This window comes from Plasmodium falciparum (assembly GCF_000002765.6).
Source record: "Plasmodium falciparum 3D7 genome assembly, chromosome: 4".
Taxonomy (NCBI): domain Eukaryota; phylum Apicomplexa; class Aconoidasida; order Haemosporida; family Plasmodiidae; genus Plasmodium; species Plasmodium falciparum.
The window spans coordinates 735,001-752,500 of record NC_004318.2 but is presented as its reverse complement, the minus strand read 5'-3'; the positions used below and the strand labels follow the sequence as shown (position 1 = coordinate 752,500).

The following is a 17,500-nucleotide window of genomic DNA, read 5'->3' as shown; positions in this document are numbered from 1 at the left end:
TCCACATTTAAAAATGATGATAATTTTAATAATATTAAAAAAAATTTATATGCAAAAGAGCAGCTAGCCAAATTTTTACAACAGCTCATAGAAGAAAAGGAAAAGCAGTTAAATGAAAACATAGGAATTGATTCAGAGAAAAAAAAAAATATTTTAAATAAATTCCATCAACAATTAATTAATAAAGATGAAAAAGATATTAATCCTTTCCTTAGTGTTAATGATACTTTAAAAATTGCAAAAATTTTTAAAGAAGATTTTGTATTAGATCAAATGAACTTAAAAACATTACAAACAATATGTCATCTTTTAGGATTGAAACCATATGGTATACATTATCATGTTGTATTACAATTAAGACATCATTTCTTAAGATTACAAAGAGAAGATAGAGAATTAATATATGAAGGTGTTGATAATTTAAAACATAACTCATTAGTAGAAATATGTAGAGATAGAGGTATGAACTTTAATACAACCGAAAAAGAAATGAAAGTACAAATTCAACAATGGTTACAACTAGCTAGCATTAAAGAAGTTCCATATATACTTCTCTTATATATTAGATGTGTAGTTGTAACACATGCCATCATGGATATACATGATGAAGAAAAAAAAAATCAAAACTTACAAAATGGAAACAACAACAATAATAAGGGTACTAGTAATAATAATAATATTAATAATAACAATAATAATAATAACAATAATAACAATAACAATAACAATAATCATTCTGATAATAATAATAACATTCCTCATTCATCACACATTGATGATAAACAAAAACTAATACAAGAAGCTAAAGAAAAATTAGATGATTTAAAAATGAAAGAACAAGAAATTAAAAAAAATATTAACAAACAAACAGACGAAGACGATATACACAATAAGGAAAATAATGTCAAGGTTGATTTTGTTAAAAAAAATAAATATTTGCAGAATGAATTGAACATGTTGAAGCGTATTTGTGACTTACAGCACAAGTAAAAATACAAAATAAATAAATAAATAAATAAATAAATATATATATATATATATATATATATATCTATAATATTTTTTCTATTTTTATATTATGTTAAATTCCCTTTTTTTCCCATACAGAGAACTTAAAATTGCCTTTACCTCCTTAACAGAACTAGCCGAAAAAAAACAATCATGTAAAGGGAAAAAAAATAAAAAATAAAAAATAAAATAAAATAAAAAAATAATAATTTATTCCTTACATATATATTTATATATATATATATATAATGCTTATTTATTTTATTTATAGGCGACATTAACCAACTAATCAAAAATATGTCCCAAAGATTGCTAGATATTGAAAAACACATTAGCGAACTGAATGTACATAAGCAAGTGGAAATGGTAACTTTTACCCCTTAATATATTACAAAAAAAAAAAAAAAAAAAAAAGAGATATGTGTAGACACACATATATATATATATATATATATATATATATAAATACATCCATATATATATATTTATATATATATATATATATATATATATATATATATATATATTTCAGTGCACTACATACTGTTTCATTTTCTTCTTTTTTTTTTTCAGGATGAATATTTTTATCCCGAAGATAAAAAAACTGACGATTCTTTGAATGTAAAAAATTAAATAATTCGATTATACATGAATAATTTGTGAAACCTATGAGATGTTTCTCTAAATTAAGGAAATTGTTATTACCTTAAAACTATAATATATATATAAATATATATATGTATATGTTTTTATTTATATAACCTTATTATTTTATTTTTTTAATTATTTACCTATTATGTTTATTACTATTTATTTTATTCTATTTATTATTACTTATTTATTTTATTCTTTTTTTTTTTTTTTTGTATGTGTAAACACATTATTAATAATAAATAATTTTAACAAATAGATATTCTTCTTTTTTATTTTATTTAATTTATTTTTATTTTTTTTTGAGCAATAATATAATACTTAAACAATCATATGATAAAAGGACAAATATATATATATATATCTTATTTGTATGTACTATTTTAATTTTTACTTTATATTTTTCATTGAGATAAATAAGTGTTCATTAAAATTTTTGTACTATATATATATATATATATATATATATATATATATGTATGTATAAATATAATGAAAATTATGCCTTCTTTATAATATTTGATAAGAATGAAAAGATAAAAAAAAAAAAAAAAAAAAAAAACATAATCATATATACATGTATGTTACACATACATCTGTCTTATAATCTTTACTACATATATATATAATTAATATAATAAAAAATTATTATTTCAAAAATTAGAATATCTTACTATTATATATACACAACAATAAATAATCTGTACATTTTGTAAATATTAAATATTTATTATTTCATGTTCAGGTAAAAAAAAAAAAAAAAAAAAAAAAAAATAGCCATATAGTCTTAATATATATATATATATATATATATATATATATTTTACATTATATATATTTATGTGTATACAAAAAAGAAAAAAAAAAATTCTTAACCGTTCAGGTAATTTTGTCATCATTTGTTCATATATTTTTTTAATTTCAATATTAAGCAGCCATATCCATTGAAATTTTTTCATGATGAACATAATTTTGTATTGTAAAATCCGAAATTGTAAAATCTTCAATATTTTTAATATCTGGATTTAATTTAAGTGTTGGGAATGGATAGGGTATTCTGTTAAGTTGAATTTTTAAACTATCAATGTGATTATTATAAACATGTGCATTTCCTAAAACGTGTATGAACTGCGCAGGTTGCAAATTACAGACTTGTGCAATCATATGAGTAAAAATAGAATAAGAAGCAATATTAAAAGGTACTCCTAGCCCTAAATCACATGATCTTTGATACATAATACATGATAATTTCCCATCGAAAACATAAAACTGACATAAAATATGACAAGGAGGTAATGCCATTTGGTCAAGATCTTTTACATTCCATGCACACAAAAGAATTCTTCTACTTGTAGGATCATTTTTAATTAAATTTATTATATTTTTTAATTGATCCACTCCTTTATTTTCATAATTATCATACATATTTGTATATTCAGCACCGAAATGTCTCCATTGAAAACCATAAATAGGTCCTAAATCGTTAACTTCTCTATGAAATAATTTTCTATTATCTAAAAATTCCCTAGTACCATTAGCTTCCCATATCCTTACATTCTTATTTAACAACGTATTACCATTTGTTTCTCCTCTAATAAACCAAAGCAATTCTTCAATAATTCCTCTTAAAAATAATTTCTTCGTAGTTAATAATGGGAAATATTGACTTAAATCAAATTTCATAATATATCCGAATTTACTTAAAACACCTACTCCCGTTCGATCACTTTGTTTATTTCCATTCATCATAATATCATAAATAATATTTAAATATTGGTATTCAGGATGATATTTATATTTCAAGCTATTATATATTTGAAAATCATTTGGATGTATAGAATTTTTATTTTTCTCTTCTTTTTCTTTATTAAAATTAAAATAAACAAAATCATCTTCTTCTTCATCATCATCATCATTTTCATAATTAATTTTATATTTGTCTACATTTTTGTAAAATTCTGTTAATTTTTTCATATGACATGTATCTTTGTCATCATTCTTTAAAGGCATATCATTATTTTTTTCTTCTCCTTTTATACAATTTTGTTCATTTAACATTTTATTATTCGTTTTCTTATAAATGATAAAATCCAATGTTGTATTGTTACTAGTATATACATCGCTAACAGAAATAATTTGATACTCATTTTCATTTATTTCTGGAAAAAATACATCACATTCATATGTACTATTTATTCTAGTAAAATATATTTTTTTTATTAATTTCTTTTCTAAAAATTCTTGATAAACAACGGAACCTCCTATAATAAAACATTTATAGTAATTTAATTTCCCAAGTAAAACTATTAGATCTTCAACTTTGTTAATGATATAAACATCTTCATCAAAATCTTCTTTTTTTAAGGTTCTAGACAATATAACATTTATCCTATTGCTTAAAGGTTTAAATTTTTTTGGAATGCTTTCCCAGCTTGTTCTTCCCATAACTACAACATTTTGTAATTTTTTAGAATTAGGCATATCATTTACATTATCCACAGTTTCTTTGTTTAAATATTTACATCTCTTATATTTCAATTTTTCATATTTTGATTCATTCACATATGTTGTAACTGCACAAAAATATTTCATATCTAGGGAATTACATTTCCATGGTAATACTCCTTTATTTCCTAGACCTCTAAATGTGTAGTTATTAAAAACCTCATTTTTTTTCCCCTCATTTTTGCTTTCAACCTTACAACATGCACATATGGCATAAATATCGAAAACGTCGCAGACTTGTTCCATCATAAAAAGGAGAAAATATAAATATATAAATAAATAAATATATATATATATATATATATATATATATTATCTTTATGTATCAATCTTGAAAATGTTGGAATATATTTTTATAAATTTAAAGAAAAATATATATTGTGTAAGTTAAAATGAACTAGCTATTTGGGAATACAAAAATGGCTAGTAAAAAAAAAAAAAAAAAAAAAAAAAACTATATATATATATATATATTTATTTATATTTATTTATTTATATATTATATTTTTATTATAATCCCCTTAATATAACTTTTAAACAGATTCATAAATAAATGTATCTATTCATTTAAATATATATAAAATAAATATCTTAATTATATTTCAAAATGTGTAAAATATTTCTTATGATGATAATTTTTTTTTTTTTTTTTTTCTTAAACAAATCTAATCATACTTATATAAATGGAATGAGAAAAAAAAAAAAAAAAAAAAACTATATATATATATATTTATTTATATTTATTTATTTATATATTATATTTTTATTATAATCCCCTTAATATAACTTTTAAACAGATTCATAAATAAATGTATCTATTCATTTAAATATATATAAAATAAATATCTTAATTATATTTCAAAATGTGTAAAATATTTCTTATGATGATAATTTTTTTTTTTTTTTTTTTCTTAAACAAATCTAATCATACTTATATAAATGGAATGAGAAAAAAAAAAAAAAAAAAAAACAATTAAGAAACCAATAAAAAACTGTACAAAAATTATATGAGATATAATATTTTTATATATGTATAATATGTTCTTCTTAATATAAAGAATGACATTTACAAGGAAAGTGCATATAAGAAAAATAAAATAAATAAATAAATAAATAATAATTATTTTTTTATACCTATATCATATGGATATGTGAATAGAACTTATAATAAAAATAAATTTATCCTTCTCTATAATAATTTTTTTAAGGTATATTATTATTTATATATCCTTTTGTTTCTTATTTTTACATATTATAAGATTCCCATAGACATATATATGATTGTATAAAAGATTGATATCTTTAAAATATAATATTTAAAAAAAAAAAAAATAAAATAAAATAAAACGGAGAATATTATATATATATATATATATATATATATATATGTGCACTGAAAGAATTATACATATATATATAAAATATATATATATTTATTTATTTAATTTTTGTTGAGCTAGTTTCAATATAAAGGCTTTTCTTTTTTTTCTCTCTTTTTTTCCATTAAGCATGCACATTCATATTTACTCACTTATAAAAAAAAGAAAATTAAAATAGAAAATAAAAAGACATATATAAGAGTAACTTATAAAGAAATAGGAAAGAGAACAACATGAATATTTGAAATGAAGAAAAATTTACTTTAAACATGTGATGGTTTTATAAATTATATGGCATATATCTATTTGGTCCTATATTTATTCAACAACTGTAACGTTGTGTATATTACTTTGGAATTATTTGAAAAGGAACATCAATAAAAAAATTAAAATAATAAAAATAATAATAAGTATATGTATATATACTTTGTATATATATTTTTCTTGTTTTCATTTTATGTCTACTTCTACATATTTTATAAAAATTCATGTAAATATGTGAAAAGGGAAAGAAAAAAAAAAAAAAAAAAAAAAAAAGAAACAAATTGCATGTCATTTTGAGAGAAAGTAAAAAAATTTTAATTAATATATTTTTATTTTTAACTCAATCCAAACTTATCTATAACATATGTTTACTCATATAAACACATGTCAAATATGTTCATATAAATGGTATAATTATTCCATCTTTGTAAATTTATAAAATAAAAGTGTCCAATAAATAAATAAATATGTATATATGTTCTTATGTCGAAAAGAAAATAACGTTCTACTAATTTTTTTTTTTTTTTTTTATAGTAATACTTATATGTTATATTTAATATTATTATTTTGTTATTTAAAACACACCTTATATAATTTATATATATATATATAAATATATATATATTTTTGTCTTATTTTTTTTTTTTTTTTCATTTGAATTTTGCATATATATATATATATAACATCATATTAAGAAAGTACAAAAAGAGAACATATATATATATATATGTACTTGTTAATTTGTGGATTTATATTTATATGTTTTATTTTTTATAAATATATTAATGTGCTGGGTAAGGTTATGATCTTTTTTCATAATATACATATATATATTAATTAAATATCATCGTTCAATGTTTCGTACATTTATTATTACATATATTTATGGTTTGATCTAATTTTATTTTTTTATCCCATGATGTGTATAAATTTTATTCAAATTTGAAATTTTATTACTTACACAAAATCTTTTTAATAGCTTAATATCCCTTAACGTTATTCATCTTTTTGTCATCTCTCTCATATTTTTATTTCTTTTAAAATAATAATAATAATATGGACTCCATTTTTTTAGAAGATGATGCAATTGGACACGTAAATAATATAGACCATATAAACGATATTAATAACATCGGAGTTATTAATAATACAAATAACATAAATAATGTTAATGATGTTGTAGATGAATTTAATTTTAAAGATCAATTAAAACATTTGAAAAATATGAAAACCTGCTCAACCAGTTATAACAGTATGCCATCATCAAACATTGAAATGTTGTTTGATCAAGAACTAATGGGAAATCAAAACATTCTTTTTTTAAATGATCCAGAGAATGACATATTTAATTTTTCAAGGGGAATAATCAAAGATGAATATTACAAAAACTATTATATTCATAAAGAAAATCAAGAAAAAATAGATTATAATCAGATTTATCATAATTTTGAGAATAATCATAACTTTGAATATTTTAAAAATTCTGAACATTATGAAAAATCACCTGAACAAGTTATAGATAATAAAAGATATTATGAGAATTTACCTGAACAAGTCATAATTAATAAAAAGGATATGTTTAAAAACGATGAAGAAAAGCATAATGAGGAGGGGCAAGTGCATATTGATATGAGCAAAGTTATGTATGATATATATTTTTTATGTTTTCATAAAAACGGGTGTGAATATATAATAAAAAAATTAAAAGAAGATAATAAAGAAGAAAAAGAAATAATATTAAATTCATTATTAATTGATACAATGTCTTTATGTCCAGATATATATGGTAGTTATGTAGCGCAAAGTATATTTGATTTAAAGGATGAAAAATATAAGGAACGTTTTACAGATGAATTTTTAAAACATACAAGTTTTCTTACATTACATACATATGGATGTAGACTTATACAGAAGTCACTAGAATCTTTATCTGATGAATACAAATGTAAAATATTTAAAGAATTACAAGAGGATTTAATAAAATATATATGTCATCAAAATGGGAATCATGTTATACAAAAATGTGTAGAAGTATTACCATGTAGTTATATAGATATAATAATAAATATTATTGAAGAATATTTACCCTTTCTAAGTTCTCATGCCTATGGATGTAGAATAGTACAAAGAATATATGAAATAGGAAACGAGCAACAAATTAACAGATTGAATGAGCAAATTATTAAAAAAATACATCTCATCAAAAACAGATATGGAAATTATGTTATACAAAAGTGCTTTGAACACTCTGATGATAACATAAGATTTATAATTACTGATGAAATTGTAAATGATATATACAAACTCTCATCCCACAAATATGCTTGGTAATAAAATATGCAAAAATATATATATATATATATATATATATATATATTTATATATATTTATATTTTTTAAAAAGAACATCATATAATAAAAAATATATAACGTGGTATATATATCTTATTAGTTGCATTAAATCTTATAACTGTGTATATAAAATGCGTTATTTATAATATGAGCGTGCATATTTTATTACTATGTCATTTTATTTTATTTTATTTTTTATCCTTTGCAGCAATATAATTGAAAAAATTTTATTAAAAAAAGAGTACAAGTACAAAAAGAAAATCATCAAAAAGATTGTCAACGATATATCTGATGGGTGAGAATATTTAAAATAAAATGAATAAATAAATAAATAAATAAATAAATAAATATATATATATATATATATATATATATGAATGTTCCTTTTTCACGTGTTTTTTTTTTTTTTTTTTTTTGCAGAAAGGATAATATTATAAATATTTGCAAAGACTGCTATGGTAATTTTATGATGCAGAAATTATTGACAACTTGTAGAAAAAAAGAGAGAAATTTTATTATTAAAACTATTATAGAAAACTTAGACAAGTTAAAAGACGAAACATATGGTAATATAATAACATATATATGTACATAGTTTATATCATAATAATTTTTGTGAGATATTTATATGAATTCAATTTATACTTATATGTATATATATATATATATATATATATTTTCCTATTGCAGGGAAATACATTTTGAGAGCTATTAACAATTTGGAAAAATAATTCGTAGAATTAGAAAAGTATACATTTTCTGTGTCCTATTATTCTCTTATTAATTTTTTTTTATCTTTTTTTTTTTTTTTTTTGTAAAACATTCTAATTATATATATATATATATATATATATGTGCAACGTCAGTTTTTCTTGTGACTTTTTTTTTTTTTTTTCACTATATTTTTTTAAACTGAATATATAACACCCTACATTGATAGATTTGTTATTTTTATAAAATATACATTAAACAACAAATAGGTGTGTTCCCATAAACATATAAAATACAAACGTGTATATATATATATATATATATATATGTATATTTATTTATTAATTATATGGTGATTATTATTCTTATAAAAAAAATTGCACACATATTATACAGGACGACGTTCTTTAGGAAAAAAAATATTACATATAAATATATAAGAATATACAAAAATTATTATATCACGTGATATAAATAAATATATATATATATATATATATATATATATATATATATCCTTTTATATATTAATTTTTTTTTTATACAATCGTTTCATCGCAGAAACCATTTTGAGCATACTTCTTGCAAATGCAGGTATAAACAAGTTCATATGAATTATGTATATCAATATTTGGAAATTTTATTTCTTTTCTGGAGGAAATATTTAAGGCTTCTTGAATGATCTTTAAAATAGTTGTATTTTCAAATTTATTATTATCAACATACATAGGTGCGCATATCTGATATGTATGAGGGCAACCTGTTTGTCTACATGAGATTGGAGGAGTCGGCATTTCATACCACGTAACATTTTTTTCTAGAAAAAGAACCTGGTCTATAAAAAATAAAACGTACGTGTAATCCTAAATATAAGTGTACATGATATTATATATATGTACACAATACATATATATATATATATATATATGTGATTATTTATTTATTATCACCATATTGTTGTGATAACTTTGGATTTTTCAAAGGCAAATTTAAGTTGCTTCCGTGCAATTCCAAATTTTCATCGAGCATATTTAATTCTTCCTTAGATATTTCTAAGAAGATAAAATTTTTATTTATATGGTTCTTATATTTATTTTCCATTTTATATATATTAATATATCTATGTTCATTTTCTTTATTTGTTTCCTCATATTTTTTTTCATAACATTCTTGTCGTTTTATTTTTCTTTTTAATATTGCTTTCTTTTTCTTATTATTATATGATAAGAGTAAATAACTTAATGTTTTTTTCTCTTTTATGTAATTTAAGTTTGATAGTATCTTTTGTTTATTCAAAGAGAAAACGTTATTTAATTGTTCATATTTCTTATCATTATCGTTTTTTTTTCCTTTTGTATTATCAATTATATGAATATCACATTTGACTATATTCGTAGTAAAGTATGGATTATAGTGAGCAAGAAAAAAACAGATTATTTGATAAAAAGAAAGGACAAGAAAAATTTGAAGAACAATATTCATTTTGTAAAAAAATTAAAAAGAAATATAATGCATATAATAAAATATTAGTTAAGGGTAAAATGGATAATATTAATAATAATTATTTATGTTTTAATATAGTGTGTACATAATAATAAATAAAAAAAAAAAATTACAAAATACAAATGCAAAAAAATAAATACTCATTTGTATTATCTCTTCCTATATAATACAAATGATTGTTTATATATTTTCAAAGAATACGTTGTAAAATAGTTTTTTTTTTTTTTTTTTTAAATAATCCTTTTTATTATTATGTCTAATTATTTTATTTTCACAAAATCAATTTTTGTAATGAAAATTTTATTCTGAACAAGTCAGGAAAAAAAATAAAAAATAAGAAAGAAATATTTTTTTTTTTTTTTTTTTTTTTTTTTTTTAAATTGTATGAGAAATTTGGTGAGTTCAATTTATTTTTTTGTAATGTATATAATCTTATCGTATGTCGTATTTTTTTTTTTTTTTTTTTTTTTGCAACGTTGTATTTCTATATAATTTATGTGTTAAAAGAAAAAGTAAGACAAAACAAAAAAAAAAAAAAAAACAGAAAAAAGATGAATATATGTGTATTATATGTGTGTATATTATATATAAATTTATGAAACGATATATTTTTTGATATATATATATATATGAAAATTATTTTTGTTTCCTCTTTTGTTTGTAAATATAGAATTGTAAATATAAAATGTATAAATTATATTGAATGGATAAGAAAAAATATACATTTTGACTAATAACTATAAGGTGTTTAAGAAAAAAAAAAAAAGAAAAGACAATTTTCTTGGAATTTTAAAATATGGACTTATTTATTATTAACACCAATTATGTAACATATTAAAAATATATAGGGTTATGTTATTATAATATAACATACAAATGAAGGTCGATTTTAGAAAAATTAAATTTTTTTATATTTTTAAAGTTATAAAATATATGTTCCTTCTTTTTTTAAGTATAGGTTGTTTAAATATTTTTTTTTATAACATTTAAGAGTACAAAAAAATAAATAAATAAATAAATAAATAAATAAAATAATAAAGCATACATTAATTTTGTATATATTTAAATTATAATAATTATATATATATATATATATATGTATAAATGTATTTATGATAAATGTATGTATGTCGTTTATGGTCATCTTTATATCTTATTATAACCCTTCTGAACAAAAAAGTGTTATTTTGTTTATAATATTTTATAAAGAGATATAAAATTTGAGAATATATATATATAATATATGTATAATACTTCTTATAAATTATATAAGGAAAAAAAATAGAAAAAAACGGTTGATTCATTGTGTATATTATATTAAATAATAATATTTTTATACATATATATAATATATATATATATATATATATATATATATTTTTTTTTTTTTTTCTTCAAATATATGATGACATTTTTATATAAACTTTTTTAGTTAATCCATTTTATTACAAACGTTTTTGTAATATTATTATTTTTTTTTAATTTTATCATAAAAATAATATATATATATATATATATATATATATATAATATTTTATATTTAAAAGTTTTATATATTAAAGCGTTAACCCTTTAAAATAAGAAGGCTTATTATTAAATAGTACTACATTATATATATATATATATATATATAATATATGATGAATTAACAAAGGAATGTTGTGAATATGGTTAAAGGGAATATGTTATTTTATTTTATTTTATAATTACGAATCATATTTGTATTGTTTTGTTCTTCTCATTGGAAATATAAAAATGATATATATTATATATATATATATATATTGATATTCTTGTTTATCTTTTATTTTTTTTATATATTTTTTTTTTTTTTTTTTTGAATAACTATATTTATAATGTTTTTTCCCTATATGAATTATAATCAGGGATAACATAAAAATATATGAATGGTTAAAATGTTCTTTTTTTATTCCTCCTTGTAAACATATTTCTTTTATATAATAATAATATTATAAACACGATGAAGTATGATTAATATTTCCTTTAAGAAGATAAAAAAAAAGAAAAAAAAAAAAAAAGAAAAAAAAAAGAAAAAGAAAAAAAAAGAAAAAAGAAAAGTAGGTGTTGTTATTTGGTAAAATATACATATATATAATATATATATATATATGTTGAGGGTTTTTAAAATGTAGTACATATGTAAACATCAAAGAATATATATATATATATATATATATTTATTTATTTATTCATTTATTTATTTGTGTATATATAATTGTGTGTTTATATATGTAATGGAAGAGAAATTAAATTTATACATTTACCCTCTTAAGAGGCTTAAAGTATACAATGAACCCAATTCAATTGAGGTTACATTAAACACGTTTGATAAAAAGAAATTGAATAAAGATGAAAAAAAAAATGAAATCCTTGAAGATTTAAAATGTAAACGTGTTGATAACCCACATATGATTTATGATTCTTTAAATTCAAATATCCTTTATGAAATAAAAAATTTCCATGCTACAGATAAAACGTATATAACACGAAGAGAAGTTAAAGATAATAATATGGAGAATAATGATAAAACGTTAAATAATAACCAAAACGATATAAGTAACAAAAATAATAATATAATTTATAGTTCTAGTGAGAATGAGGATAAAATAATATATGATGATACGGATGAATGTTCTAATAACAATGATTCTAAAAGTGAAGACATGTCAAAAAAAAAAAATAATAAAAAAAAAAATAAAAGTAGCAACAAAAAGAAAGATGGCAAAAAAGATAATATTTTTAATGATGATAAAAAGGATAATATTTACAATGATAATATTTACAATGATAATATTTACAATGATAATATTTATAATAATAATATTTATAATGATGATAATAATAATCTGCAAACAAATAACAGGAACAACAATATTACTAGAAATATGTATAAATCCTCTAAAATTGCAGAATATTTTACAAATTATCCTGTAAATGTACAAGAAGATATTTTCTCATCCCCGAGTGATGATAACATAAGTACATTAAAAAAAAAAAAAAAAAATAGCTATAAAGATAATACATCTTACAATATAAAAACAAATGGAACAGATGATATATTATATTCATTATCCAATGGTTCGAGAAAATATTCAGATATATATTATGATGAGATAAAAAAAAAAAAAAAAATAGCTGAAAAAAATTTTATAGACTTTTTAAATAATACAAAAAAATATGAAAAAGAAATTAATTATAATCATGTAAGAAATAATACATCAAGAGATGTAATTAATACTTTGGCTACATTTTATATTGATAAAAAAATAAATATAAATACAAAATATTCATATGATTTACATTTCAATATGAAAACACCCGTTGTTGTATTCCCTACAGGATTTTATAATAATGAAATAAAAATTGTAGAAATGCAAATTAAAGATTTTATATACGACGATAATTATATATATAACAAGAGTATTGATAATAGTATTGATAATAATATTGATAATAGTATTGATAATAATATTAATCAATATGAAAAAATATATAAAAATTATGAAAATGATTTTTTATATAATCCAAATATAATCAATAATAAGACAAATGTATATAATTATAATAATCTATATGATTATAATTTTATTCCCTCAAATATAAAATTCAATTTTTTAAATGAAATAAATATAATACCAACAAACTTATCTGTTGGTAATGATGAATTTTTATATAGAACACAATTACCATCATTTACAAGTTTGTCAAATAGAATAAAAATTGCTAAAGAATATAATAAGACTTATATGTATAAAAAGTATTATAAGATACAAAATGATAATTTCCTTTTATATAAAATTAATCGTAATATAACTGAATCCAAAGAAATAGGATCTATTTCTGTTAATAATTTTTATAAAATTAAAGAAATCAAACTTGATAATAATAATATAAACCAATCTATTGTATATTCTAGAAATGATTTTGGACTTTTCATTTTTCTTATACAATATACAGAAAATGATTTTTTTAGTAATATGTATGAGGATAGTATATCAAATCCAAAAGACAAAAAAGATCGAATAGAAAATTATAAATTAAATAAAACAAATAGAACATATTATCCTTCAAATGGTTATTCAAATGGTTATTCAAATGTTTATTCAAATGATTATTCGATTGACCATCAGAATGAACAAAATTATTTTAAAATCTTAAATTATAAAATCCAAATAACAAAAGATATACTACTATTTGATAGATTATATCAAATATGTCCAAGTCCATTTACATTTGGAAAATGTTTATTTATAGGTAATCATAATAGCTTATATTCTTACGATGTACAAACAAATGTTATAGAAATATCTGATGTAAACAACAATTCGTCATTCTTTAAACAAAATGATACTTTTATATGTATGTGTCATTTACAAGATGATAATACAATTTTGTTTGGAGCTCGAAATCTTTATATTTATGATCGAAGAGAAAATCAAATGGCCAAATTTAATACAAGTAATTATTTTGCTAAGAAAACAACCAAAAAAAGAACTACCAAAAATGTATCGGAACAATTTGGTAATATCTTAACTGAACGTAATATTAATTCAAATAATCTTTATAATGAAAATATGAGCCGTTCTCATTTTAATCATGGATATACAGCCTTACAAAAAAATCCAGATTTCCCATTTATAATCGCGGCAGTCAATGCATCATTTAATGTTATCGAATTATGGGATACTAGAAATCAATATGAACCATTATTTATATTCCCATTAAATATTTCGGAATTTACTTACACATATTTTAGACATATTGAATGGATTAGAATTTCTCCAAATGTTTATGATTATGATAAAAAAAATTGCTATAATCTAGCCGCATTCTCCTATTATGAACATCAGGTGTACATCAGAAAAATTGTCATCTATGATGATTTTACAAACTACAAAGATTTAGGCATACAAACGTATACTAATAAGCATTCACAATTTATGTACAACTATCTTTTTAAAAATCATAATAAACACAGCGAAGTGGATTTTTATGATGCTATAAAAGATACATCGGGTATTCAGGATAAAGGAGAAACAAAAGAATACAAGAAGAAAATGAGAAAAAAAAAAAAAAATTCAGAACAAGTGGGGGAAACTAACAAAATGGAGGGAACTAGCCAAATGGTGGAAACTAGCCAAATGGTGGAAACTAGCCAAATGGGAGAAACTAGCCAAATGGGAGAAACTAGCCAAATGGTGGAAACTAGCCAAATGGTGGAAACTAGCCAAATGGGAGAAACTAGCCAAATGGGAGAAATTTTTCCAAATGGAAAAGTTCCATTAACTTCCGAAATACACGTTCCCAAATACGTGGAGGAAAAGAGGTCCACCTTTAACAAAACCAATGGTGTAATAAAAAAAAATACTATTGTTGTATCTCAAAAAAGGAATAAAAAAGATAATGTTAATTATAAACGTTTAAGAGCAAAAGAGATGAAAAAAAGAAATGACATTTGTTATAACCACTTGTTTAGTTATCGAAGTGTAAAGATTCATATTGATGATTCAATAATAATGGATGCATCTAAATTTACAACATTACAGAAGAATAAAAGGAGTTGTATAAAATTAAATAATAATGATAAAAAGTATAATTTTATAAATTCGAATATGTACAATATGTTTTTTGGATTATATGGTATGCAGTTTGTTGAGTTTACTATTCCTGTATTTTATTGTTCCAAAGAAAAGAAAAAAAAAATAGTAGAATGTGCCCATGAACAGGATAAAACAAAAGACATATTTTTAGAAAAACACTATTATTTTGATGAAAAAAAAACAAAAACGTATGAATATTTTATTAAAAGAAAGAAAGAATCCAAGGTGTGTTCAAGACAAGAAGTGGAAGGTATTAAATTGGATTATGTGCAGTTTGTTTTGTATGTAAATTCGTCAGGTCAAATATTTTGTATGCCTCTTAATCTCAATATAAAAAAAATAAAGGAAGAGCACATTAAAGAATGGATACCTATAAATAAATTATATATTACTAATACTTATGTAAATGAAGATATGCAAAAACTATCTGAACAATTTATTGATATTATTGAAAATAAAAATATTAAAAAGGAGTCTTATGGTCTTTTAAATAAAAATGAAGCTATATCGAATGAATCTAATAATAAAAAGCTAGATGAGGAAGAAGAGGTTATACGAAATATGGAAAATTATGTAGATAAGGAAACAGAATTGTTTAATAAGAATAAATCTAATATTAATGTTCAAAATGAAGATAGTCAACCGTTTTATAATAATGAAAATGAATCGGAGCATACAAATTCGTTTGAATATGGAGATCAGTTTTTATTAAATATGAATGAAAATATGGATAAATTGAATAACATGTATGTTCAAGAAAATGATGATGATAATATTAATAATGAAAATGTTTATAATGACGATAATATATATAATGACGATAATATATATAATGAAGATAATATATATAATGATAACAATAATAATAATACTTATAGTAATAATAATAATAATAATACTTATAGTAATAATAATAATAATAATAATAATAATAATACTTATAGTAATAATAATAATAATAATACTTATAGTAATAATCAATATGATAATATTATTGATGATGAAAATAAAAGTTCACGTAACATTTTTAATTATGAAGAAAAAGAACATAAAAATGAAAACATCAACAATGTTATTAAAGACGCGGAAAAAACATTTGCTTTAACAAAAGATAATTGCTATGTTTTAAAAGATTTGTATTCTTCATATTGTAATGTAACAAATGAATTTTTATCTGATATGTTTAATTTTTTATATAGGGATAAAGTTCTTATATTACAAAAAAATAGAAATTCCATAAAAATATTTAAATATGACAGGAATGTGAAAGATGAAGAAAATATTTTTTTGAAAATAAAAAATTGCCTAAACATAGAAAAAGAATCTGGAGAAATAAAAAATAAGAATGCTATAATAATAGCACCCAAAAAAAAAAATATATCAAAAGTTCAAGGTGAAGATAATAATGTAGGGGAGGCATATAAAGATAAGTTAATTTCAGATAATGATATGGCAAAAAATAATGTGGAAAATAATGATATGGCAAATAATAATATGGAAAATAAT

The 17,500-nt window shown here is 19.8% G+C and overlaps 5 protein-coding genes across 5 annotated transcripts in view; 3 read left to right on the top strand and 2 right to left on the bottom strand.

Moving 5' to 3' along the window:
• Window positions 1-1,641, top strand: part of PF3D7_0417300 (LETM1-like protein, putative) — a gene marked incomplete at both ends in the record, with an annotated part of 2,853 nt that extends 1,212 nt beyond the window's left edge. The window contains 4 exons of the mRNA XM_001351444.1: window positions 1-986; window positions 1,108-1,163; window positions 1,280-1,374; window positions 1,582-1,641. The exon at window positions 1-986 is cut by the window's left edge and continues 1,212 nt beyond it. Of these exons, the coding sequence (XP_001351480.1) occupies window positions 1-986; window positions 1,108-1,163; window positions 1,280-1,374; window positions 1,582-1,641 (1,197 nt within the window). The remainder of the gene's footprint in view (window positions 987-1,107; window positions 1,164-1,279; window positions 1,375-1,581) is intronic.
• A 945-nt stretch (window positions 1,642-2,586) lies between these two features.
• PF3D7_0417200 (bifunctional dihydrofolate reductase-thymidylate synthase) lies at window positions 2,587-4,413 on the bottom strand (the record flags this gene model as incomplete). Its single annotated transcript, XM_001351443.1, has 1 exon — window positions 2,587-4,413. The coding sequence occupies one exon, from the start codon at window positions 4,411-4,413 to the stop codon at window positions 2,587-2,589; it is 1,827 nt and encodes a 608-aa protein (XP_001351479.1).
• A 2,450-nt stretch (window positions 4,414-6,863) lies between these two features.
• On the top strand, window positions 6,864-8,890 carry PF3D7_0417100 (mRNA-binding protein PUF2; the record flags this gene model as incomplete). Its single annotated transcript, XM_001351442.1, has 4 exons — window positions 6,864-8,134; window positions 8,368-8,454; window positions 8,580-8,725; window positions 8,850-8,890. 4 exons carry the CDS (start codon window positions 6,864-6,866, stop codon window positions 8,888-8,890), a joined length of 1,545 nt encoding a protein of 514 aa, XP_001351478.1.
• A 519-nt stretch (window positions 8,891-9,409) lies between these two features.
• Window positions 9,410-10,352, bottom strand: PF3D7_0417000 (conserved Plasmodium protein, unknown function; the record flags this gene model as incomplete). Its single annotated transcript, XM_001351441.1, has 2 exons — window positions 9,410-9,705; window positions 9,821-10,352. 2 exons carry the CDS (start codon window positions 10,350-10,352, stop codon window positions 9,410-9,412), a joined length of 828 nt encoding a protein of 275 aa, XP_001351477.1.
• A 2,276-nt stretch (window positions 10,353-12,628) lies between these two features.
• PF3D7_0416900 (conserved Plasmodium protein, unknown function) overlaps window positions 12,629-17,500 on the top strand; it is a gene marked incomplete at both ends in the record, with an annotated part of 7,421 nt that continues 2,549 nt past the window's right edge. The window contains one exon of the mRNA XM_002808611.1: window positions 12,629-17,500. This exon is cut by the window's right edge and continues 2,346 nt beyond it. Within this exon, the coding sequence (XP_002808657.1) occupies window positions 12,629-17,500 (4,872 nt within the window).